We start from the raw sequence: 25,716 nt of genomic DNA on the forward strand, positions 1-25,716 counted from the left end.
GGATTCACCATGTTATTCAGGCTGGTCTCGAACTCCCGATCTCAGGTGATCCACCCACCTTAGCCTCCCAAAGTGTTGGGATTACAGGTGTGAGCCACTGCGCCTGACCAGATTCTGCATTTCTGACAATATCCCAGGTGATGGCAGTGCTGCTGGAACCACACTTTGAGTAGTATGATTCTAGAACGCCTGGATATGTGTTAGTCACAGTTTTTCCTGAGAAAGTAGAATTGATTTGTGAAGGCCAGTTGATAACTAGTTTATAATTAAGAGAATGTTGAACATTGCATTGCTTATTGGGTCAGTTTATATTTCTTCTTTACAGATATTGAAAATTCTTGGGCTGAACTGTGGAATAGTAATTTTGAATTAAATCCAGATCTTCATCTTCCAGCTGAAAACAAGTACATAGGTCAGTAAAACCGCAGTTTTTATACATAATCCATCCATGTGCTAATAGGCACCTGTATAGCACATTATATTTTACAAAGTATCATAGGAATTTACATTTGAGATTCCCAGTAACATTCTGAGGTGGAGATGACCATTTTCTTACTTTTCCAAATGAGAAAACTGAGGGTCAAAAAAGCAAAGTGACTGGTGCAAGACTATTCAGTTGGTGAATGAGAAACCAGGACTTAAACACAGATCTTGGGACTCTGAAGTTGATGCTATATCTTGTGTAGCATAGCTGGCTGATCCTTTCACACCAGTCTCCTTAGGGATTGACATTATCTTGCCAGGTTGTTCTGTTGCTTTTCAAACTGCAGGTGGCAGCCCATTAGAAGGTTGGGAAGTCAGCGTAACAGATTGTAAGGTCAGTGTAATGAGCCATGAAAGCATTAAAAAATCAATCAGAATAGAAAATAACAAAATGTTTCATTGCATATAGAAAGAATATTATTTTAATAACTTTTGTTTCAAATAGGTCTCTCTGCCTGTCTACTAGCTTGCAATGGAAAACATATTTCTAAGTATGAGTTGTAGAAAAAGATAATTGAAAACTACCAATCTTAGGTCCAAGGTTTTAGAGTTGCTTATAAGTATAGTTTACTCAGAACACTATATTTCCCAGCCATTTATTACACTTCTATGATTATACCCAAAAGGATTGAAAACAGGTACTCAAACAAATATATGGACCTTCATATTCACACAGCACTGTTGACAATACCCAAAAGATGAAAACAGGCCAAATGTCCATCAGTGGATGAATGGATAAACAAACTGTGGTGTATACATACTTTAGAATGTTACTTATAAAAAAATGTAGTACTGATACATGCTATAATGGGGAAGAACCATGCTAAGTGAAAGAAGCTAGGCACAAAAGGTTACAGATAAGTCCATATATACGAAATGTCCAGAATAGATAACATAGATAGAATATAGATTGATGATTGCTAGGGGCTGAGGTTAGTGGGTAATGAGGAGCAACCCCTTAAGGAGCAAGGGGTTTCCTTTTCGGGTGATGAAAATGATTTGGAACCTGATAGAAGTGGTAGTTTCACAACATTGTGAATGTATTAATGCTTCTGAATTGTTCACTTCAGATAAATTTATGTTATGTGATTCTCCCTTCAATTAGGGGGAAAAAAGCCTTTAAAAAAAGTGTTAAATGTTTTAGACATTTCAGTTTCACATGTTGAACTGTAAATAATCTAAACAACCCAGTTAGCTTATTATTTTATTTTATTTTAGTTTAGTTTTTTGAGGTAGGGTTTCACTCTGTTGCCCAGGTTGGAGTGCAGTGGCATGATCATGGCTCACTGCAGCCTTGAGCTGCTGAGCTCAAGCAATCCTCCTGTGTCAGCCTCCTGAGTAGCTGGGATTACAGGTGTGCACCAAAATGTCCAGCTAATTGTTAATTTTATTCTAGAGATGTGGTCTTTCTATGTTGCCCAGGCTGGTCTCAAACTCCTGGCTTCAAGTGGCCTGGCTTCAAGCAGCCCTCCTACCTCAGCCTTGGGAAGTGTTGGGATTACTGGCATGAGCCACCATTTGTACCAAATCCAACTCTTTTAAATAAATATAGCAAGTACTCAAATTTTAAAAATTAGCTATTTTTCACCTATGTGTTGATGAAACTATTGTTTTAATTAACCAAAAGGACAAGTTTGATTTTGTTTGAGCAGAACTATTTTGTAACCTTTCAAATGTACAATACATAAGGTTAATAAAAGGCAGTCTCATGAATTAATGGATCGTTTCATAAATTGGTTTATGAAACTATCCTGACGAAAGGTTCCTCGTTCAAGAAAGGGAATGAAGCAGAATGTATAGTACTCAGAGTCAATTCTTGGGAAATTCCAGATCTTCAGAGTTTATTTACTTTAAGGCCAACATAGTTTTCCTTTCAGTATTGGTCTACTAATTTAAAGTATTCCAGCATCTGAATTTGGCTTATTTTTGCCACACAGAAAAGTTATTTAGACCCCTGAAGCCAGTTAACAGATTACTGGAGCTACTGCTGAAATACTTGAGTGAATTATTATTCCTTTCTTTTGTTAGCCACGGACTTTACATTGAAGGCTTTCGATTGCCCTGAAACAGAATACCCAGTTAAAATTGTGAATACTCCACAAGGTTGCCTGTGGTATAAGAAAGACAACAAATTCAAAATTCCCAAAGGTAAAATGTTGCCCTCCTGTGACCTCCCTGCTGAATTCCAGTGTTCTCTTTAGATGCTTTGTTTGACATGTGACTATCTACTTGCTGTTTTGGTCCTCCTTTGTGGAGGAGGCTAGTGCTGGGTGACTCTATCAGCCATCTTGAAGCCCTCTCATCCTCCCTAAAAGGAATAAAATAAGTAAATCAAATGTTTCTCCACTTTGTAGCAACTCGTTTCTCCTGTGTATATCACCTGCTTCTCTTTCCTTTCCCCCTTCCACTTGAAGACCTTTTCTATGCTTATTCTACCAGATTTATACTGTGCTCCTGTGCTGTCACAGAAATCCTTATGGATACTCTGGTGTCCAGGAAATGAAAATTTAAGGCTAGAATGAAATTTTGTTTTTAGATTTTTTTCTTTCAGTTAAATGAAAGCAGAGCCAGGTGTTTGGCCTTCTTAAAGAATTGGTGGTGTTATTTGAACATTGTTTTTAAAAAGAGATTAAAATATACAAAGGGATTATTCATAGACATAATAGCCTAGTTCAGCATTACAAATGTGAAATCCCCACCACCTGCCTGCTTCTACCATTTTGTTTTCAGCATAAAGGACGCATAGTATAGAGTTAAGTAGACTCTGAAGTCCTTATCTTTAATGTTGTGGCCCTAACTGTGTTGCTTTTTACTGTTCTATTCTTGAACATGGCATAAGGAACTTATTGAAGCAACATGGAATCATAGGCTGGGTGCACAATCTTGTATGTAATTTAAGCCATATCCCCAACCTTAAAACACAACTATATTGTAGGTCTGTGGGATTCTTGAGTTTTTTGGGAAGGTATTTTTCTTTTTTTTTTAATAACTTATGAGTTTCTAAAAATCTCCTTAACGTTTATTCAGTTTCCTGGGAAAGCCTTTCCTTTCCAAGGAAATTTGTGTGAATGTTGGGGTTGTTGCCTTAATGTTCTTAACATCTGTGCTCTAAAAATTTTTCCTGACTGAAGCTATTAATAAATATGAGTATTTATAGGCCTTTCTGTGTATCTGCCCATATGTCTGGTCTTCCCATAGATTAAAGAGTACCTTATGGAACTCCTTATTTGGAATGGTAAATACTACTTTTTAAAGACCCTTAAGAATAAAGATGTAATGAGGATTTAAGGATTAGTAGTTTATTTCAGAATTAAATATATATATATTAGGGGGAAATAACAGATGTATAAAATATTTGAGGCCCCTAACCTTTTTTATCAATGGTCTTTTTTCTTTCAGCATATATACGTTTCCATCTAATTTCACCGTTGATACAGAAATCTGCAGCAAAGTAAGCAATTGTTTTTTTTTGAAAAATATATTTTTTAGTTATTGAAAAACTATTTTGTTTCATTCTAAATCATTCTTTCATTTTCTCTATCTGTATTTGAGCTATGTTGCTGCTCCACTGCTAGCAGCCATATAGGTGAAACATGCTGATAGTGTAGACTAGAGCAGTTTATTCCCAATTACTGGACGGGGAAAAGTCCTTAAAGTAAAGATCACTTTGGGTGAGTGTCCAGTCTATAATAAGACTGATGGATCTGTTGATTCTGTATTTACAGAAGACAAAGGAATGTGATTGTTTCTGTTCTTAGCAAACCATTTAGTATTTATATAGATAACTTTCATTGTGGAAAGTCAGAGAGCCTAAAATGTATCTGAACATAGGAGATACTTGGGAAATGTTGGTGCAGTTCTTCTTTCTTCTCCCACTTAACTGTAAAATCCAACTTAAAATGACAAGCAGCACTAGAATTTGTTAATATTCACTCTAAAAAATGCATTCCCATACCTCATATTTTTAATTAGTCTGAATGCCAAGGCTTGGAGGTAGATAGAGCCTTCAGGCCAGTGCTGCTGTTGCCCATTCTATTTACCTCAGTGTGAAGTATAAATATTACCATTTTCTATGTATATATGACATGATAAAGATTGGGAAACACTGCTAAATGTAGGAATTATGTAATACACCTCTGAAACTGAATTCTGAGTAAGCTTTTTTACCTTTGAACTAAATTAATATACAGTTTTACATTCTGGAGTAGAGAATTTACAATTTCTAAAAATGAAGCTGCTTACCCTAAATTGAAGCAAATCTATTTCATGTGTTTTTCTTACTAATTAAAGATGCCATTTGCATTTTGTACTTCTTAGCGTGGTCCTGTTTGATATCTTTGTCAATATCCTTACGCATAACCTTGCGGAACCAGCTTATGAAGCAGATGTGGCACAGCTGGAGTATAAACTGGTAGCTGGAGAATATGGTTTAGTTATTCGAGTAAAAGGATTTAACCACAAACTACCTGTAAGTACAAGTTCTCTGTTTTCCTTGTAGAGAGCATTAAAATACCATATTTATATGGAGGTTTGTACATGGGACGCTGTACAGAGAAAAAAATGTTTATTAATATGGATTATCATGAGTATTCTTGGCTGATGACAGCTATTCCAACGTTAACTAACTATAAGAGCAACATATGTTTCATTAATTACTGGCAGTACATGGGATTATAGCCTGTGCTTTAGGATTGATTACACTTCCCTTTGCTATCGGTTTCTCCACAGCAACACTGGCATTTAGGATTGGTTCTAGTTAAATTTTTTACCATACAGGAATAACAATTTTTGTTTTGAGACATACTTTCACTCCATCATCCCAGACTGGAGTGCAGTAGTACGATCGTGGCTCACTGCAACCTCTGTCTCCTGGGTTCTATTGGTTCTTGTGCCTCAGCCTCCTGAGTAGCTGGGGCTACAGGCACATGCCACCAGGCCCAGCTAATTTTTATATTTTTAGTAGAGATGGGGTTTTGCCATGTTGGCCAGGCTGGTCTTGAACTCTTGACCTCAAGTGATCTGCCTGCCTCGGCCTCTGAAAGTGTTGGGATTACAGGCGTGAGCCACCATGTCAGCCATGGAATGACAAATTTGACTGGTACATTGCTTGAAATAGAGCAGAACTCAAATGCTTGTGCCCTTACTTCCTCATCTATGCTCCCTCTCATTGTTTCAAGTATGTGTGTCTTGTTTCCCTTCTAAGTTTATGAACCTTTTTGAAACAGGGTCTGTATCATGTCAATTATTAATCTCTTAGTGAGGAATATGTTCCAGTATTGCTTCATCAGAAACTTTGAGAGAAGAGAAAAAAATAATGAGTTGTTAGCAAAGAGAGTTAATTATTGAATACCAGGTAAAGTAATAGAATATACTCAATAAATTTTATATCTAGGTTTCTTGGGTATAATATATATTATGTTAATATTTAGGTAATTAGGTTTATATAAGAAAGATTTTAGAGGAAAGCACCTGCCAGAAAGCCCTGTGTTAGGTGGTAATAGCCTCCATGTTGGCAAAAAACCCAAGCGAAGAGTATAGCTCTCACCTTTTTACGCCTTTTCCCTTCTCCATCTCCCCAGGGAACAAAAATTGGTGTCAGAAGGAGACACCATGTAATATTTTACTTTGTCAACCTTCTAAGACCTAAATATAATGTAGCTTAAGTTTCAAGCAGATAAAAGCCTAATTCAGTGGCTGTCAATTAAAAGATATGTTTTAGAATTACTTGGAAAGCTTATTAAAAATACAAACCATAGAAAAGTATTTGATGTTCTTGAATTTGTGAGGCTTGCTTAGCTAAGGCTCTAATTAAAATCTATTAAAATCTAATATAGAGCACATATCTATATATATGTATGTACAGAAAACTAGACATCAGTTTTACGTATAGAATATAGATGTAAACTTTCTTAAAATTTGAAAATTAAATCCAGTATAACAAAAAGTAATTCAAGTACCAGGAATGCTAGGGTTATGTAGTATTAGGACAATGATGATCATAAGTCACCATAACACAAGTCAGAGGAGAACTGCTATATGAATATAGTGATAACTGCTGGTAAAGCATTTGATATATTTGAGTTGGTATTCCCAATAAATAGGAATGGAAGGAAATTACTTAAGTATAAAAACCTCAAGTAAAGAACTATCAGCAGGCATTACATTAACTGATAAAATGATGAACACTGACATCAAAGAATAATCCACAGTCATCTCTATTATTATTATCATTGTTTTAGAGGTTCTGGCTATTATAGTAAGATGAAAAAAGGAAAACTTTTTTGGAAAAATATTTTTCCCTGCAGATGATATGATTATATTCTTAGAAAAACCTCACATACCACTAAAATTAAATAAAAAATTAGGTGTGATACGGCTGTATATCAGAATCAATAGCTTTTTTTCCTGCATAGTAGCAATAACCACTTAGAAATGGAAGCCAGGCAGATGTGTCTGTGGTCCCAGCTACTCCAGAGGTTGAGGCAGGAGAAATACTTGAGTTTGAGTATATAGTGAGCTATGATTGTGCCACTAGCCTGAGTGATATGGTGAGATTCTGTCTCTTAAAAAAGTAAACAAATGGATGGGAACAGTTTTAAATTTATTTACAATATTGAGAAAAAAAACCCCAATAAAATGGCTAATAAACAGGAAAAGTATAGGACCTATCTAAAGACAAACTACAAATCTTATTGAGAACACCCATGAAATGATTAAAAAAAGGAAGAATTGTTCCAAATTTGACAATTATTTAGGATTTTGGACCCTTAAGATTCTTTGAGGCTGGGAGGCTGAGGAGGGAGGATCACTTGAGGCTAGGAGTTTGAGACCAGCCTGGCAACATAGCAAGACCTCATTTGTACAAAAGCAAAAAAATTAGCTGGGCATGGTAGTACGTGCCTCTAGTCCCAGCTACTCAGGAGGCTGAGGTGGGAGTATCGGTAGAGCCCAGGCATTTGAGGTTGCAGTGAGCTATGATTGGCCATACCACTGCATTCCAGCCTGGATGACTGGAATGATATCCTGTCTCCAAATAACATCCAAACAAACAAAAAAAATTGAGTTATTAGTAATTTTCTTATGTCCCCCCACATTCCTAGTACCATGCTGAACCCCTGGTAAAAACCAAAGAAAAGCATTTTCCTCCCTAATACATAGTGGATTTCCATGCTTCTTAAAATGCATCATTCTTTTTCTTTTAGTTACTGTTTCAGCTTATTATTAACTACTTAGCAGAGTTCAGTTCCACACCAGCTGTCTTTACAATGATAACTGAGCAGTTGAAGAAGACTTACTTTAACATCCTCATCAAGCCAGAGACTTTGGCCAAGTGAGTATAAATGAGATGAGCTTATATTTTGAGGGCCTGAAAGTATTAGTCTTCCTAGTGGGTAGGTGTGAGGGATAACACTATAGTCCAGTGTTAATTTTTAGCCATGTTTGAATTGTGCTGTGGTTTAGGAAACGAGTCCAGGGGGTTATAGTATTTCTAAACCCAGCTTATGTAGTTAGCTGTGAATGGGACTGAAAGCAGCCTACTGTACTTAGAGACTAAAAGTAAAGAAGGGTGTTTTCCCCAATCATCATAACTAAATAACAGTTAAAGATGTGCTTGTTTTGGGCCGGGCATGGTAGCTCATGCCTGTAATCCCAGCACTTTGGGAGGCTGAGGTGGGAAGATCACGAGCCCAGAAGTTCAAGACCAGCCTGGGCAATAGCAAGACTTTATCTCTACAAAAAATTAAAATATTAGCTGGGTGTGGTGGCACATGCCTGCAGTCCCAGCTACTTGGGAGACTGAGGTGGGAGGATTGCTTGAGTCCAGGAGGTTGAGGCTGCAGTGAGCCATGATCATGCCACTGTACTCAAGCTGGCATGACAGAGACAGACCCTGTCTCATAAAAAGCAAACAAACGAAAAAACCAAAAAGAAGTATTGGCTTTATTGTAGCCCTGAATTATTTATTGGTGATTTTGGTATGGTAGTGATTAGTAGCTGAGTTAAATTTCTAACCATGTCACTTATCTAGCAATCTTAACTATTCCAAATTCAGCCAAGGTTCCAGAAGAGACCAGACAGGTAGCCGAACACTCTGTATGCTAATACTTAAACCCTCTGCCTATAGGCAACCCCCTTGGGCCTTCCACCATAGCCTGTTCTTACTACTTTAGTCCAGGGCTAATTGTAGCCTGTAGAACAGGTTTGTGTGAATCAGAAAAAAGTATCCCTTTGGGGTACCCTTCATTAGCAGGTGGAGCCTTTGTGGGAGGGAGAGAAAAGTCTTCTGAACAGACATAGTCCTTTGTGCACAAGGCTGGCTAGCCCCTACTTGACCTTTTTGCTCTGGGGATCTATACTGAACAGCACAACCTTATGTGGAGGTTCTGCTTTTGACACAGCTATAATGAACCCATCTGTTTCCAGAATTAGAAGGGGTTAGGAGTCAGGCATGTAATAACTGATATTCTGATCACAGAAAGTTACAAAAACTATTAACCACATATATGTATGTTAGAAAGGAGAGTTATCTGTAACGATTGATATGATAATACCCCTGCCAATAACTCAAGAATACTACTTTATTTATAAAAATACATTATTAATACTACCTTCTATTTTATTAAAATTCAACTCCTGAAATTTATAAAAGCTATAATAATAATAAACCTGTTTGTTGAAGATTTTTGTGCTAGATCTAAGAATTTTATATACATTCATTAATTTAATTCTAACCAAAATGGTTACCTCTTATAAATTACTTCCCCTATTTTACAAATGAAGAAATTGAGTCATAGATGTTAGTAGACTTGTCAAATTCAAACAGCCAATTTGGATTGGGTTGTGGAGATGGGGGATGAAGTTAATCTGATTCTGGACCAGAGCTGTTACCTCTATTATATTGTCACTACAGTAATAGATACCCAAATGATGGCCTCTAGAAATTAATAAAATACTAGATTTCAAACCAAAATAGTAATAATTTTAAGTCAATGTACAACTAAGTAATCTTGACTCATCTGGCAGCTTTACTTTTATGTGAAATATTTTACTCTGCAACTGAGACAGGTAAGTGCATTTTTGTACTGTTAAGTAAATTTGTTTAAAAGTTTGCATATGTGATTTTAAGTACTTTATTGGTGATTATAATACTGTTTTCCCATCTTATATTGAGATAAAAATGGTCTCTCTTTAGAAAATCATTCTTTATAGAAACGTGACCAAATATTTCTTTATTCTCAAGATTCATTTCTAATAACATAACTTTGCATATTTTTTTTCTGCCCTCTGTACAGAGATGTGCGACTTTTAATCTTGGAATATGCCCGTTGGTCTATGATTGACAAGTACCAGGCTTTGATGGATGGTCTTACCCTTGAGTGTCTGCTGAGCTTCGTCAAAGAATTCAAATCCCAGCTCTTTGTTGAGGGCCTGGTACAAGGGAATGTCACAAGCACAGTGAGTGTGAGATGCTCTGTTAGCATAGGCCAGGTCTGAATGCAGTTGTGAACTTTGGAATTGCATTAGTTCTTCCCTAAAGGGGAAACTGTAGTTTTGGCAGGCCAGCATTATCATATTCTGTTTAGGAGGGAACTTGACCCCTCTGATGCTGGGCAGTTTTCTTATAATGAACACTGCTGGGCTGCATGATGGCCCACACCTATAATCTCAGCATTTTGGGAGGCCAAGGCAGGAGCATCACTTAAGGCCAGGATTTCAAGACCAGTCCAGGCAACATAGTAAGACCTCATCGCTACAAAAAAAAAAAAAAAAAAAAAAAAAAAAAAATTAGCCAGACATGGTGGCACATGCCTGTAGTCTCCACTACTTGGGAGGGTTAGGTAGAAGGATCATTTGGGCCCAGGAGTTTGGGGCTTAGGATGCTATGACCGCACCACTGTATTCCAGCCTGGGCAAGAGAGTAAGGTCCTGTCTCAAAAGAAAAGAAATAAAGAGAGAGAGAAAGAAAAAAATAGATTGCTGGTAATAGACCAGGACTTTGAGTGAAATGGGTCTGGCATATCTATACTATTAGTTACATTTGTTGAAGATTGTATGTGGAAACCAAAAACAATTTAGTATAGAGACTAAAACAGGAGGAAGGAAATGTGAGGGATGTGTGTCCATACATACATACATACATACATAGCCAGAACAAGTATGTTAAGCCTGTTTGTGAAGCTAAGGTGCTGAGGCTTTATCCTGTAGAAATGGAGAACTGTTAAAGGATTTAAGAAGATTTGTGGTTAAGAAATATCCAGAGAGACAAGTTATGAAGCTGTTATAAAAACTTGTATAGATAAGATTTCACTCATATGAGTTATCCAAAGTAGTCAAACTCATAGAAGCAGAAAATATGATGATTTCCAATAGTTGGGGAGAAGAGGGAATTTTGGGTTTGCAAGATGAAAAAGTTCTGAAAATCTAATCTAGTGCACAACAGTGTGAATATATTAACATTATTGAACTGTACACTTTTAAAAATGGTTGAGATTGGCTGGGCACAGTGGCCCACGCCTGTAACCAGCACTTTGGGAGGCTGAGGCAGGTGAATCACAGGGTCGGAAGATTAAGACCATCCTGGTCAACATGGTGAAACCCGTCTCTACTAAAAATACAAAAATTAGCCGGGTGTGGTGGTGTGCGCTTATAGTCCCAGCTACTCAGGAGGCTGAGGCAGGAGGATCGCTTGAACCCTGGAGGCAGAGGTTACAGTGAGCCGAGATCATGCCACTGCACTCCAGGGTGACAGAGTGAGAGTCCGTCTCAAAAAAAAAAAAGTTGGATTGGAGTGAAAAATGTTGAAGCCTAATGTTAGGCCAAATAAATAAAAAAGAATTGCTTAAGGCCGGACAGGGTGGCTCATGCCTATGATCCCAGTACTTTGGGAGGCTGAGGTGGCAAAATCACTTGAGCTCAGTAGTTTGAGACCCCACTTCCACAAAAAAGAAAAAAATTAGCTGGGTGTGGCAGTGCGCACCTGTAGTCTCAGCTAATCGGGAGGCTGAGGTGAAAGGATTGCTTAAGCCCAGGAGGTGGAGGCCACAGTGAACTGAGATCATGCCATTGCACTCCAGCCTCAGGCTGGGCGATGAAGCAAGACCTGTGTTTCGAAAAAAGAAAGAAAGAAAGAAAGGGAAAAAAAAAGTGCTTAAGAAATAGAAGATGACCAGAACTCACTCAGTGGGGGTGGGAGAGAAGGGAATCTAGAATGATGCCCAAAGGTCTTGCTTGAAGCAGTGGGTTGGTGGAGCAGGAATAGTATTAAGATTGGGAGCATATGAGGAGTTTGTTCTGGTACATATTGAGTTGGACATGTCTGTGGAGCCTTGTACCTAAGGCCTTTTCCTCAGTCAGATGCTTGTTAAAGATTCTCTCCTTAAACTGTTTGGCTGTTAACCATCCTCCTCCATGGTTTCCCGGTTTCTCAGGGCTGGCCCTTTGATTGGAATACATAAATGGTCACTCTTGAAATTGTGGCTGCTCCCCTTCTATTTTCATTCTCCAACCCCAAAACCAGCCTTAGTTTCCGTCTTGGTCTCCAAAAAAATTTTAAGTCTCAATCCACAAAGGGAAGAGAAGGAATAGTTGCCTGTTTTCCTGAGCCCCGTGGGAGTACCAGGCAAGGGCTTTTGGCACAGAGTACTTATTACCATGAATTTTCCCCAGTAGAAATCACTTCAGAGAAGAGCTTATCCCTCCACTTATTCCTTATTTTATAGATCAGAACACGTAATTCTTAAAAGGGGAAGAGAATGTATTCACTCAGTATTAAATGTTATTTTCTTTGCTTTAATCCAGGTTCTATGTCAATGGGCTCAGGATTCTGAAACATAGTCCATAGTTGTCATAAAGGCCACAGCCAAGTTGGGTAAACTAACAGTGTACAATTAATTTTGATGATTCATTTGGGAAATTGTATATGGGTAAACAGATTGGCAAGGGAGCCAGAACAGTTAAGAATCACTGAGTGTTCCATAAACATAATCAGTCTTGAATCAGTCAATGAATAACTTGTCCAACATTTAGGTCACCAACTCTATCTGCTTTTCTAAAGCTATGCAGGGCTCCCCAAGCAATTGGAACATTGATTTTAGCTGATTCTGGGTGAAATGAATGTTCAGAGAGCCTAATGTAGTTATTCTCTTTTGCCTCATAGGAATCTATGGATTTCCTGAAATATGTTGTTGAGTAAGTATTTGAATTTTCTCTTTGGGGTTATGTGTTCTTACCAGTGAGAGGGCATGGAGCCACAACTCAGTTGTTACTAAGCACACAATTGAAATACTGCTTGTGGTAGATTTTTTTTGAGGCTTGTATACAAAACAATTGGAAAGGTGCTGTAGAAGGCCTAGCTATTTACAGTTTTTAGGTGCCTCAGTGACCCATACTAATTCTCTTGCAGCAAACTAAACTTCATGCCTCTGGAGCAGGAGATGCCTGTGCAGTTCCAGGTGGTAGAGCTGCCCAGGGGCCACCATCTATGCAAAGTGAAAGCTCTGAACAAGGGTGATGCCAACTCTGAAGTCACTGTGTACTACCAGGTCAGTTGGGGGTATTAAAAGACTGGTGGAAGATTCAGTACCTGACCCAGTGAACTTCAAGGCCCTTTTATAGTTACATCTGTCGTTTCATGCTTGGGGCCATTTGTCTTCTTGAAGCAACTACATTTAAAAATTGCTCCTGTTGGTAAAATTGATCCTTTTTCAATCACAGTGAGGTATTGCTTTATTAATCACCTAAGTACTAATCTAGAGGGCCAGAAACTGAGGTGTGGATGGAAATCCCTACATGTGCCTCTGATAGAACTCCCAAGTAGCAGAAGGACATTTGTTAAGGGACAGTTTTGAAAAAGATACAGAAGTAAACATAGCCAAACAATTAAGACACAGCAAACAGAATGACTACCAGAGTCATAAATGTTTTAAAGCACCTGAGAGGAAGGATTTATCACCTCTGTTTTAGGGTGACAACTCCATGGTCCAGAGCCTCTTACTTCTTGAGATCTTACCAGCTGGGTCTTAAATTTATTCCTTTTATCTTCAGATTCTGTGTTCTTTCCATGTCATTCTGTTGGGGAGGGTGGTGTTTAAAGTAAGGAAGCACTTAGCAATAATCACAGTTAGCTAGCCCATAGCCTGCTTTAACCTGTGGTTGGTCCCACTCGCTTCTAGAACTATGGAGATCTTCCTTAAACCTGTGCATGTCTAGTCTGATTGCTGACTTCCCAAATTCTGGGACTCCTATAGCTACTGCTGTCATCTTGGGTTCCCTGCATCAGGAATTCACTTTTTATCAGGTCTCGTGAAGATCCCTGACTGGGCTTTGGGTGGGATGTTCTGATTATCATCATCTGTGTCTTCTATTTCTGGCCCCGGGCCTCAGTCTTACTCTGACATTATCCTGGTGTGGTTGTCAGGAGCCAATTCACTTGCCCGAGGTCACAGTTATCTTTTGATTGTTAGTGAAGTTGTGTCTTGTCCTAGTCATCTTTATAGTTACTTTGATTCAGGAAGAACAGCAGTTCTGGAGCTAGGTTGATAAATTTTTATTTTTGCCCTGCTTCTCTCTGGTGCCTCTGTGGCTGTAGCATTCCAACCTGCAGTCTTTTCTAGGTTATGACTACCAGATCCCAAACTCCACAAATGGTATGGCCTAGGCTTTCTTAACCTAGTCTACATTTTCAGTGCCTCTGACTGCTTACAACCGCGGGACAGGAGAACCTCTCATTTTCAGCAGGATTTCATACTGTAAGACTGTTCACAGAAATGCTTTCCATCAGTCACCTCTTAGCACTAGCTTCTAGTACAAATTGTTTCCTTTAGGAAACCAAATTCATTCTCACATAGAGCATTGGTTTTGTTGTGGGCCTTTTAGAGGGAAACAGAAAATCTCAATGCTGACTAATCAGGGCTTGCAAAGGCACATAGGCATTAGCCTCTTCCACTGGTAAGTGGGAAACAAATGACTATGTCAGAGGACCCTATAAGATCCTGACTCTGGGATGCACTAGCAACATCCTTGTTTACTGGCCTCCTGCCCTTTCATTCTGAATGCATTATTTTGCCAATCTCGGCAGCTAGCATGTGATTCCAAAGCGTGACTTCTTCCTTTTAAGAAGTTTTCTTATCAGCTGGTTTTGTTCCTTGTGTGTGGCACGGAGTCTCTGTTTTCTGTCCTTCTGAGGAATAGATCCAGATACATTTTAGGATCCCCAAACATTTCCTGCTGTCTTCCTTAGGGCTTTGAATTGCAAGTACTTAATTTTAGAATGTGTCCTCTGGGTCCTTTGAGTCCTCTAGGCAGGATCTGGTAAAGTCAGATTATTAATCTCACCTTTCTTTGCACCTGCAATTCTATGCTAGTGCCAGGAGTACAAATGATCAAGCATGACTTCTGTCCTCATAGACCTTCAGTCTGGTGGTAAGGCAGATATGTAAACAACACCAAAGTATGATTAACTCTTTTGGGGGAGAGCATTGGTGGCAATACCTAAGTGGTTGCCTAGAATAGCTGGATTATTTAAAAACCCTATAAACCATTGGATATTCAGTTGGCCTGACTACCTTCTCTTTTCAGTCAGGTACCAGGAGTCTAAGAGAATATACTCTTATGGAGCTGCTGGTGGTAAGTGTATAAAGGAGATGAGGTTTTCAGCAGCCCCCTGACCCACTGTGAAGCCTGGCATTCTGCCTGGGATAGGGACATGGGGTGGTCAGAGACCTGTGATTTGAAGGTGAGATGGTCATTTACTGTTCTCACCCAGTATAAGCATGGACAGGAGGCCTGGGCCAATTAGGAAAAAGGCGCTAAGGGAGGCTGGACTTGGGAAACACTTTGGGGGAAGAAATGGAGGTTTCTCTGCTAGGAGGAGTTGGGCTGATGGGCGATATGTTGAATTACAGATGCACATGGAAGAACCTTGTTTTGACTTCCTTCGAACCAAGCAGACTCTTGGGTAAGTCTGCTGGCAAGGCCCTGAGCTCAAATAAGGGCCTAGGGCTGAAGTTTATCAGATATCCTTACTGAGCAGCCTGTTAGAACTTCCTTCCATCTCATAGGGTGACACTTACTCATCTAAACTTTTGAAATTCGTATCTTGGACTATAATCAGGTTTTCAGTTTGGTCAAGTTTCAATATAAGAAAAAAGGCTAGTTTGTGTTCCCCAATTCAGGAGGTATGGCCACCTTAACATTTTTGGCTCCTGTTTCAGGACCTCCAGTCCCAGTAAGGATGGGCAAAAACGTTTCCCACTCAGATCTAATGCCTCCAAGGACAGGGCCCAGATGACCACCTGAGCTCATATAACTTTTTTCTTTGGCTGTAGGTACCATGTCTACCCTACCTGTAGGAACACATCTGGGATTCTAGGATTTTCTGTCACCGTGGGGACTCAGGCAACCAAATACAAGTGAGTAAGGAAGTGAATAGATGAGTGTAACCTCCTATTATGGACATGGAGAGTAGCCAAGGGCTATGTGTGCTTCCTGAAACCTTAGGTTTGTTCTGTTTAGTCAGTGGAAGCTGGTGGTTGTTATAGATGGCCTGTTCTAGGACTGATCAATAGTTCCAGTGGCCATTGTGCAGGGCTTGCCAATGTTTCTTCTCTTCAGGAAGACCTGACGACAAGGAGGGAAAGGATGCTTGATCTGACATGCATGCTGAAACCTGTTTTCAGCTTTGGAATGGTCAAACATGGTTGTGACAGCTTCATTATGAGGAGACCAGGAAACTGGGCTGGAGGTGGGGTGAAGGGGAGGGTTTTGTTTTCTTCTTTTCCTCCACTTAAGGTGGAATACTGAGGCCTGGGAAAACACGTTAGCCTTTTTTCCTGGAAATACGTTTTAATTACTTCTTTTGGCTTCTGCCTGAGATCAGGTTTCTGATGACTGAATTGAAGGTGTTTTGTTTCAGTTCTGAAGTTGTTGATAAGAAGATAGAAGAGTTCCTTTCTAGCTTTGAGGAGAAGATCGAGAACCTCACTGAAGAGGCATTCAACACCCAGGTGACTGAGCCAGCCTGGTCTTTTGGCCTCTGGCCCACAGAAGCTCCCCAGTTACAAGTCTTAACTGGGCTATTTGTTGGCTAGTTTTTTAGCTTTGCAGCCCCACCTTACTCTTACCATAGTGTCCCCCTAGCTTCATCCCTATCATGCTGGCTCCATCACAAGCCAGGCTGGACAGGACCAGGTATGTTCTGGGAGAAGTGGTATGTTCCCACACCTGAGCATTTTTCTTTTCGGTGGGAACAGGTCACAGCTCTTATCAAGCTGAAGGAGTGCGAGGATACCCACCTTGGGGAGGAGGTGGATAGGAACTGGAATGAAGTGGTGACACAGCAGTACCTCTTTGACCGCCTTGCCCACGAGGTAACATGGTTTTCAGAATGAGACAGCCCAGACAAACTGGTGAAGGTTCCTGATTCTACAGGAGTCACAGGTCCATGCAAACCAGCATCGTGTGGCGGAGAAGCCTGAACACTAGCCCTGGCCTGGTTACTTGCCCACTTCTTGAGTTTTCAGACTGGCCTCTCTTAGCACCTTAGGTGGCCATGTGAGCTGGGTGCTAATCCTTACAACACTACCATCAATTTCAGTCAGAGAAGCTCTATTTTTGTGCTATATATTGAGGTTTACAAGATTTTGTGGAGAAAAAAGGTTTTGCCGTTTAAAGAAAATCGAGGACTCTTGTTTTTATGGCGTTCATTATTCCAGGTGCAGGTCTTTTGACAATTTCTATTCCAAAGTAGTAAAACCTGTGAAAAAGAGATCTGGATCCTGCAGTCCAGTGTGACTTTCGGTAATATATAGCCCCTATATGGTGAATTACCATAGGACATCATTGCTCTGTGATGGAAAGAGGTTATTCAACAAGAGGCTTCACCTTAACACACTCTAGTTTTCTTAATAGATTTCCTCAAGCCACAGTATGCAGTTACCATGTAATTGGGAGGTGACACTAATGAGATCTGGGTGCTGGGTTCAGTGTCTGGTATTTAGCTGTAATTATAGCATCTACTAACCTCTCTTGCCATTGTAGATGATTATAAAAAAACGTCAAGGTATGCCAGAGCTTCATCATTCTGGTCTGGAAGGTTAGGGGTAACCTAACCAGAGCTATTTTCTTCTAATTAATTTATTTCCTATCCTCCCTTCATTTGTAAGATTGAAGCACTGAAGTCATTCTCAAAATCAGACCTGGTCAACTGGTTCAAGGCTCATAGAGGACCAGGAAGTAAAATGCTCAGCGTTCATGTGAGTATGGTTAACTCCATCCTTTGTAGGGTTGTCACTTACTGAGTTTGGGTGGTTATCAGAGATCTTAAACCCCTAAATCTGGTCAGCATATTTTTCACCTTTGTCTTTGACCTTTTTCAGGTTGTTGGATATGGGAAGTATGAATTGGAAGAGGATGGTACCCCTTCTGGCGAGGATTCAAATTCTTCTTGTGAAGTGATGGAGCTAACATACCTGCCAACGTCTCCTCTGCTGGCAGATTGTATCATCCCCATTACTGATATCAGGGCTTTCACCTCAACACTCAACCTTCTCCCCTACCATAAAATAGTCAAATAAACTGCAGTCGCGTTGGCCTGAAGCAATCTGTGTTTTAAAATGTGTTTGTATTTTATGGAGTTATACTACTACTGCCTTTGAATTTTTGCACTGGCATCATAGCATTTGATTTACTTTTTATCCTTTCTTTGTTGAGACTAATAAACCCAGGGTTACTATAGGAGCTGGAGAAAAATTATTATTAGCAGAGTGGGCCAAGTGAGACCAGAAAGCTTGCAGCAGCACTTCTCAGAAGCCGTGGCCTGTGTCCTGAGACTGAGAATCTACTTCTTTCAAGGCCCTATGAAACCAGTATATTGAATAACTAAATGCTAGGTATTAGTGTTAGTACCTAAATGCTAGGTACTAATACCTAGTTGTTTCTTTTTTTTTTTTTTTTGATGTATTTTTAAATAAAGATAGTATTTCCCTTCAGAATGAGCCATCTGCTGCTGTGGCATTCATTTTATTGTATCTATTTTGGTTCACTGTGGGATGGGGATCCATATATACTCTTCCCAAATTCTCTAAGGCAGTAAGACATTTTTGGATAAAATGTTGGCAGGTAGCCCTACATGTGCAACATGAGTTTGGTGAAGATTCTGAGGAGTTGCCTGGCAGGGGCTAAAGACAGAACACAGAGTCTGAGAGAGGAAAAAGGAAAAGAATTGATCCTCCATTTTTTTAAAGTGTCTTTTTGAGAAGTTAGCTCCTGTATTCAAGGTTGTTAACTGGCTTCCAAGTTTAACTGTAAAGATAATAAAAGATGCATATTTTAAAAAAAGGTTGGAAAAAATTATGAAGCCTTAAGCACTAAGAATAATTAAACTGTAATTCAGGATTAGATACAATTTAATAATAGTTCAGTTCCAAAATAAAAGTTATTGTAGGTAAGACCATGAAATTTCCTAACACTTGATTTTAATACATTGTGCTAATTTTCTAAAACAACTCAGAGGAACCCATATTTACAGTAGGCAGAGTATTTATGAAAAAATCTGGCATCAGGTATATTTTAATGTGTGTGTATGTGTGTGTGAGTGTGTGTGTGTGTGTGTGTATACGTATGTGTTTGTATGTGGTGTGTATATAGATGTGTGTGTGTGTATGTATCCCAAGATTATATGGACTAAGAAACAGGTTGTATTTCTTAACAGCAGTACTAGAGTGTGGCGTTTCAGACATGGATTTATAAATGCTTTTCAACATGTGAGGTTTGGAAAAGGTGCAGACATCACCTTGTTTTCAAAACCTGAAGTTTTTCTCAGGACTGAAGTCAAAATCGTAACTGCCACAGAGGGAAAAGAGAACTTTTCCCACTTTAATTGTTCATCTGTGTCAGAAAGTCCAGTATCCCTGAGATAGGAACCACTGTAATAAGAAGGGAGTGAACAGGTTTCTCCCAAAGGAAGATCATTTCTTGCTGAATTATGCCTACTGCCCTGATCATCAGGTATAAACTTTGCATCTTCCAACCTAATGCTTGGCAGCACCAAGACGTTTTAGTAATGGTTCATCATAAACCCAACATTCTCCATCTTCATGAAATAACTGTAAGAGAAAGGGGGAGAATTTAGTTACATATTTGCTTTGTACTTCTATACTTATTTCATGTCTTCTCCCCGCCCTGCCATTAGACTGAAATGAGTTTCAAGTAGGGACCAGGGATCACCTTGTTTATTAACAGTGTTTGGCACACCACTTCTTTGACATTCACTGAAATAAATTCCTGCTCAGGTATAGGAGGAGTAGCACTTAGAAGGGTGGGGCAGGGAAGCTTACCCTTGTCTCCCACTGAATTTCCTTTTCCTTCCTTTCTCGGGCTTCTGCTCTTTGTCTTTCTTCAAGCCTGTGCTTTGCTTCAGTTGCTGCGTCAATGTCTCTGATTTTTAAGTTGAAAGTGACATCCTTCCAAAGGCTAAAACAAGGAGATAAGAGATGTTGGGAATGAAAGCCTACCACCACCCTTAATCTAGTATAGCACAAGTCAAATGGCTTCAAGTGCACCAGGGCACTGGAGTAAGGAACAGAGATAAGGGCTCAGCTAGTTGTCAAAGAAGGAAATAAGGGCTGCCTGATAACATGGTAAGGTCAACAGAAGAAAAAGAATAGGGAAGCTGAGACATTCTACTTCTGGCTCTGTGTCTTACTGTGCAACTCTGGGTCAATCAGCTTACCTCTCTAGGGCTTGAGTGTCCCTTATTATATACTGAAAGTGTTAGAGGAACTGAGAAGTTCCATTTCAGAAAAACTCCCGTGGATTTAACAATGTGGTGGAAAAAACAGTATGAACGGACAGAATAAGGATCAAGATGTAAATTACAGTGGCTTAAGGTAGTTAAGATATGGCCTTTATTCCCATTATTCCCATTTCAGGAAAGAAGGTAAAGCGAAGTTAGCTAACTTAGTCATCCACTACCACTTACTACTTACAAAGGTAGTAAGTGGGAGTTCTGACATATCAAACCTGGGCATTCAAACCGGGTCTATATGCTGTTAGGCTCTGCTCTACTGGTTCTAAAACCCAGCCTTGTGCCTACGCCTAGGCAGTTTAAGCATTGCAGCAATAGTTCCACTTAATGTCAGCTTACCTGCGGGATTCATACTCGTTCTGATCTTCCAACTTCCTCACTTTCTTCTTGATTATAGGCAACTTCTTGGTATCTACAAAGACTGTATTTTCCTAGAAAACAATAGAGGTGGATGAGGAACTAGACCCATAAACCCCTAATCTGAATGTTAAGCGCACTGTAGTGCTTTTGACATTTCAAATTCTCTAGGTCCAAAACATAGTTCACTGGCTCCTCCTGTTAATTTCATACCAGCTTTCCTCTTTGCTTGAGGAGAACACTGAGTGCACAGTAGTACAGAGTGCAAGTTCCTTGAAGGAAAGGACTATCTTCCTCATTTCAGTATCTCTGGTGCCAGGCAGTCAGTAAATTTTATTATACAAAATCTTTAACTGTGCATCTATGCAAACACACCGTTTACTGCTTCATTTTATAAACATATCACACATACCTAACATTTACTGGGTTCTTAACTATGTGCCAGGCATTGTTTTACACATATTATTCTCAAGTGTTTTGTTTGAGAGCAGAGAGAAAAGTAAAAATGATTATAATCAGCTATACTGCTGGGAGAAGGTGGGGGAAGGAAAGAAAAAGCGTGCCCTGAGATGACAGACATTATAGCTGTCTTACAGTTCAGCTCTAATGTACTATAGAAGGAAGTGCATTATAACAGAAGTACTAATGAAGGAAGCCAGAACAAGGGATAGGGTACAATCTAACGTAGCCTAAACAAGTGGCAAAATAGAGGATCTTACCCCTGTTGCATATTTTGCATACATCACACCATTCCATTCCCCTTCAATTGAGCAAAAAGACTTCTTGTCATTTGGAGAACTGAACAGAAAAGGAAATACTTGTGTTAAGTCTCAAGTTGAAAATTAATTCTACCAAAGAATCTGCTCAACGTGGCCCAACTACAGAGTAGAGGACAGAAGAGCAACTGTGACGTTTCTGACAAAAGTATCTTAACAGAACTGGACTCCCCAGGGCTTACTTTAAGAATGAGGGCCTTCAACAAGATGCTTATGAACTCGAGATCCCAGGAACAGTGGGTAGGGGCAAGAATGTCCTATTCTGGATGCTAGGACCATAATAGACTTGGCAAATTCCCTAACCTCAAGCTATCTACAGCCTAGTGGAGAAAGACATCACCACTGAGATTCTAGGTGGTAAGTGCTGTGGTAAGCTTACATGGGCATTGGGGTTCAGGAGCAAAAAACTGCTGATGCCAGGGTCAGGGAAGGCTTTGCTTTAGAATATAATGCTGGAGACTAGGCTTTCATCCTCAGGTTGAAAGGGATCTCTGTGTCAAATGGTGTGGACACTTTCCCTGAGCAAGGATCCATTCTGCAAAAGCCATAACAGACCTCTACTTGAACACACAAGTATGGAATGTGAGAAGACTAAGCAACACAACAATGGCTTGGTTAGGAAGGGCAAGGCATAAACAAGACTGAAAGAGGCCAGAAAAGGGAGAAATGAACAGGGCAGAGGGAGGAGAGCTGCTATCCATGCCTGAAACTTTCTTTCCCACTGTCCCCTTCCCCCCAATGAAGGGCTTCAGAGGCAGAGAAAGTCAAGGTGGCATCACTATAGAAGTTCCTCTTCTAGGCTCTGGACCAGCCCAATTGACTGGCACTGTCATCTTCATTCATCTGACCCAAGAGTGTCAAATGGAAACAAGCCAGATGCCTGCAAAATGTGATGGTTACTGTTTTTCCCCAGCAAAGGCACAGATGTGAGGACTTGGAGGCATTGCTGCGGGGGTCACAAAATCTGCTGTAAGGACCAGCTCATGGTCCAGTCTGGCAAGAATAAATTAGGGATCCAAACTGGGGTTGGCTAGGCAACCTAGAAAGCCCTCTTTCAGTTCAACATCTCAAGTCAGGTTCTTAGGAAGGAAACCTATCAATGACTTCTGACTGCTCTGAATATAGGTTTTAGGTCTCTGATACGGGATTTTAACAAAAGACATGACACATCAAATGTGAAACAAGCTTACAAAGACAGAACCATTCTTTCATAGTCCTAATCCAGAAGCTATAGTTCAAGACAAAAGGCAATTATTTCAAAAAAGCTTTAGAGCTCTGAGGCAGAAAAAATACCTACAAAATCTCAGCAGTAATTCTGTGCTTCTTGCCCCCATAGAAGGGTTTAGTGTGGAAGATGATATTTGCACTATAGCCTGTTTTGGAACAATTAATATTGCATTCTCCTCCTAATTCCACCCAGGGCACTGTGAGGATAGACCTGCAAAATCAAAAGTTTTTAGGTAAGGCTGACAGTTAAGAGGAAATACGGGGAAGGGATGGCATGTCTCAAGGAACAGCAGAGTCTACTGCTGATCAAAGGAAATGGACACACTTGCCTTCCATAGCCATTGGGGAATGTGAGAATGTAATGTTCATCATAGTCTAGACATGAGACACAGCCTGTGGAGAGAAGGGATAGAATATCTGATGAGTAGTGTCAAGTGGCTACAAGGCTTTCTTGTTGAGTTGATGGATACTCCATTCAATTTAGGGACAACCTATCCAGTTCCCCCCCTTGCTCTCACCCCCAATACCAATGCTTACTTGCTAACAACAACATCTAGTCTGGCTTTTGGGGCCATTTTCTTTCACTAGACAAGTGTCCACATCACACATTAGAATGACATAAAATTCTGTAACATGGTAGTCTACCCAGTGCCAAAAGACTTACCCTGCCCTATGTTATGAACCCCAATTGACATCCCAAGGAATTTTGATTTGGTCCAGATATGAGCATTGAATTGTATCTTCTTGTTAAAACACTCAGCATAAAAGGCTGAAACTGAATAGAAATTTTCAATTAGTACATTATATACCTACAGCCATCTCTCCAAAATCATGTAACCTGGGGAAATAACTTGCTTCATAGGGAAATCTTTTACATCTCAAACAGCCTCCAATTAGGCCAGGAGGTACCTACCTGCCTTTTATACCCTTTTCCCCAATGCAAGCATTCATTCAGAGCCATGTGGGCAGGACCATCCCTGAAACAATGCCGTGAGCGATCCAGGAAGCTTAAAATCAAAAGGGCTATCTGTTCTGGTCTGCAAGTATGCCCAGGCCCCAGCCCCAACCTAGGCTCATCCAGTGTTTCCAGTTTTAATACTGCACTGAACAAACAAGATGTTGAGGGTATTTACAATTGACTCTCCATATCCATGGGTTTTATACCCCCAGATTCAGCCAACTGTGGATCTAAAATATTCAGAGGCTGGGCTCAGTGGCTAACGCCTGGGAGGCCTTGGGAGGCCATGACAGGAGGATCACTTGAGGCCAGGAGTTTGAGACCAGCCTGGGCAACACAATGATACACTGACTCTACAAAAAAATAAAAAAAATTTGTTGGGTGTGGTGGCACATGCCCATAGTCCCAGCTAATTGGGAGGCAAAGGTGAGAAGATCATTTGAGTCTAGGAGGCTGCAGTGAGCTATAACTGTGCCACTGCACTCCACCCTGGGGGACAGAGCAAGATCCTGTCTCAAAAGAAAAAAAATAAAATAAAAGAAATACAGTAAAAATTTATATTTACATAGCATTTACATTGTATTAGGTATTATAAGTAATCTAGAGATGACTTAAGTATATAAGAGGGTATGCGCATAGGTTATATGAGTATAAAACACATCATTTTATATAAGAGACTTGAGCATCCCCGGTTTTGGTATCTGCATTGTACCAGGAATATACTGTGCAGAAACTACATATCACTTATCTAAACTGCCTCACAGTTGCTGAGGTCTCTACAGCACAAATTACTATATATAAGATGACTTTGGAAGCATTAAAAGTTGGTTTCCTAAATCCCTTCTTTTTATACATACTTAATTGGTTAAGCTAAGAGTCTGGAGCTTACAAAAGTAAAAGATATGAGGAACCAATCATTTCCATTTCAGGGAATAGCAAAGACACAGCTAGCCACACAGCCATGGAGCTTTTAATCACCCAGTTTAGACAGAAGAGTTTGAGAGCAGAGATTGCAGAGGAGCTCTGTAACTTACTGGGTGGATGATGGGAAACCTGCTCAGCCACGAATGTTACACTGTTTTTGGAAACCCAGGGAACTGGTCCTTCTGAAACTAGTTCCTGCAAGCAAATATAATTTTCTTTTGATGAGAAAACACAAATGACATTTCTGAGAATCTGATAATTGGGGTCTCTGCTCGCTCTACACACACCAAGCACTCTACATATATATCTCTACTGTAGCACTTAACTACAATATTTTAATTGCTTTGTGTCAGTCTCCCTGACTAGACTAAGACATTCTTAAAGGCAAGGACTGTGTGCCTAACTCAGGGCACAGAAGAGTAGGTACTTATCAATGTCTGCCAAATGATTAAGAATAGACACAGACTTGTCTGTCTTCAATATGGACTACATGTAATGTGTCACTTGGAAAGGGAAATATACGGAGAATCATTTTACTGACAGATTATTATGTGTCAGGTGCTGTGGGCTATGGTTTTGGTTTTTTCAGTTCTAAAAGCCTTTTAACATGCATTTGAGTCTTACTTGCTGGTCATTTTCTTTAACCACAAAATTTTTTGGAGCCTCAGAGCCAGTTCTGGGTTACCTACTCTTCTGTAGCCATGCTGTCTTCCTAAATAATTTTATCCAATCCTAGAGCTTTAAAATGCCATATGAATACACTATAATCTCTGAGAGCCCCATCTCCATCTCAGACCTCTCTTAAACTCCACACTCTTAAATTCTAACTCCCTACTTGACAAGCTTCACAGACTTCTGAAACTTTATATTTTATATTAGAACTTTTGATTTTCCCTCCTCAAATCCAATCTTTTCCTTATCAGTAAGTGACACTGCCACTGCTATAGTGCCCATGCTGTCTCCTGTTCCTTACCTCCCCCAATCCATCAATCATTTCTACCACCAAAATAAAGCCTGAATTACCATGTCTCTTTTGGAACAATGTCAAAGCCTCCACGATGGTCTCTATGCTTCTATTTATGCCCCTTCTCAATTTATTTTTCACAAAATCATTCTAATGATCTTCTCAAGACAAAAATGAGACCCTGAAAAGCCATAAAATTATATTATGGCCTACAAGGCCTTGC

General features: G+C 39.8%; 2 protein-coding genes across 21 annotated transcripts in view; one reads left to right on the top strand and one right to left on the bottom strand.

The window, feature by feature from the left end:
• Positions 1 to 18,079, top strand: part of NRDC (nardilysin convertase) — a 93,889-nt gene extending 75,810 nt beyond the window's left edge. For all 6 annotated transcript variants that reach the window (XM_032297027.1, XM_032297029.1, XM_032297030.1 and 3 more), the window contains 15 exons: positions 326 to 412; positions 2,512 to 2,631; positions 3,883 to 3,934; positions 4,801 to 4,951; positions 7,686 to 7,813; positions 9,777 to 9,939; positions 12,641 to 12,672; positions 12,887 to 13,025; positions 15,061 to 15,108; positions 15,387 to 15,439; positions 15,810 to 15,893; positions 16,397 to 16,487; positions 16,734 to 16,850; positions 17,646 to 17,735; positions 17,859 to 18,079. In XM_032297027.1, coding sequence (XP_032152918.1) covers positions 326 to 412; positions 2,512 to 2,631; positions 3,883 to 3,934; positions 4,801 to 4,951; positions 7,686 to 7,813; positions 9,777 to 9,939; positions 12,641 to 12,672; positions 12,887 to 13,025; positions 15,061 to 15,108; positions 15,387 to 15,439; positions 15,810 to 15,893; positions 16,397 to 16,487; positions 16,734 to 16,850; positions 17,646 to 17,735; positions 17,859 to 18,056 — 1,553 coding nt within the window. In that variant the 3' untranslated portion in view covers positions 18,057 to 18,079. The remainder of the gene's footprint in view (positions 1 to 325; positions 413 to 2,511; positions 2,632 to 3,882; positions 3,935 to 4,800; positions 4,952 to 7,685; positions 7,814 to 9,776; positions 9,940 to 12,640; positions 12,673 to 12,886; positions 13,026 to 15,060; positions 15,109 to 15,386; positions 15,440 to 15,809; positions 15,894 to 16,396; positions 16,488 to 16,733; positions 16,851 to 17,645; positions 17,736 to 17,858) is intronic.
• Positions 18,080 to 18,823: 744 nt separating this feature from the next.
• Positions 18,824 to 25,716, bottom strand: part of OSBPL9 (oxysterol binding protein like 9) — a 171,305-nt gene continuing 164,412 nt past the window's right edge. For all 15 annotated transcript variants that reach the window (XM_032297040.1, XM_032297038.1, XM_032297039.1 and 12 more), the window contains 8 exons: positions 24,640 to 24,724; positions 23,312 to 23,422; positions 22,977 to 23,040; positions 22,718 to 22,858; positions 21,364 to 21,442; positions 20,627 to 20,718; positions 19,818 to 19,953; positions 18,824 to 19,586 (listed from right to left, as the gene is read on the bottom strand). In XM_032297040.1, the coding sequence (XP_032152931.1) occupies positions 19,512 to 19,586; positions 19,818 to 19,953; positions 20,627 to 20,718; positions 21,364 to 21,442; positions 22,718 to 22,858; positions 22,977 to 23,040; positions 23,312 to 23,422; positions 24,640 to 24,724 (783 nt within the window). In that variant the 3' untranslated portion in view covers positions 18,824 to 19,511. The remainder of the gene's footprint in view (positions 19,587 to 19,817; positions 19,954 to 20,626; positions 20,719 to 21,363; positions 21,443 to 22,717; positions 22,859 to 22,976; positions 23,041 to 23,311; positions 23,423 to 24,639; positions 24,725 to 25,716) is intronic.

The sequence above is a fragment of the Sapajus apella genome, unplaced genomic scaffold, assembly GCF_009761245.1.
Source record: "Sapajus apella isolate SASKATOON/1434 unplaced genomic scaffold, GSC_monkey_1.0 scaffold36, whole genome shotgun sequence".
Lineage (NCBI taxonomy): Eukaryota > Metazoa > Chordata > Mammalia > Primates > Cebidae > Sapajus > Sapajus apella.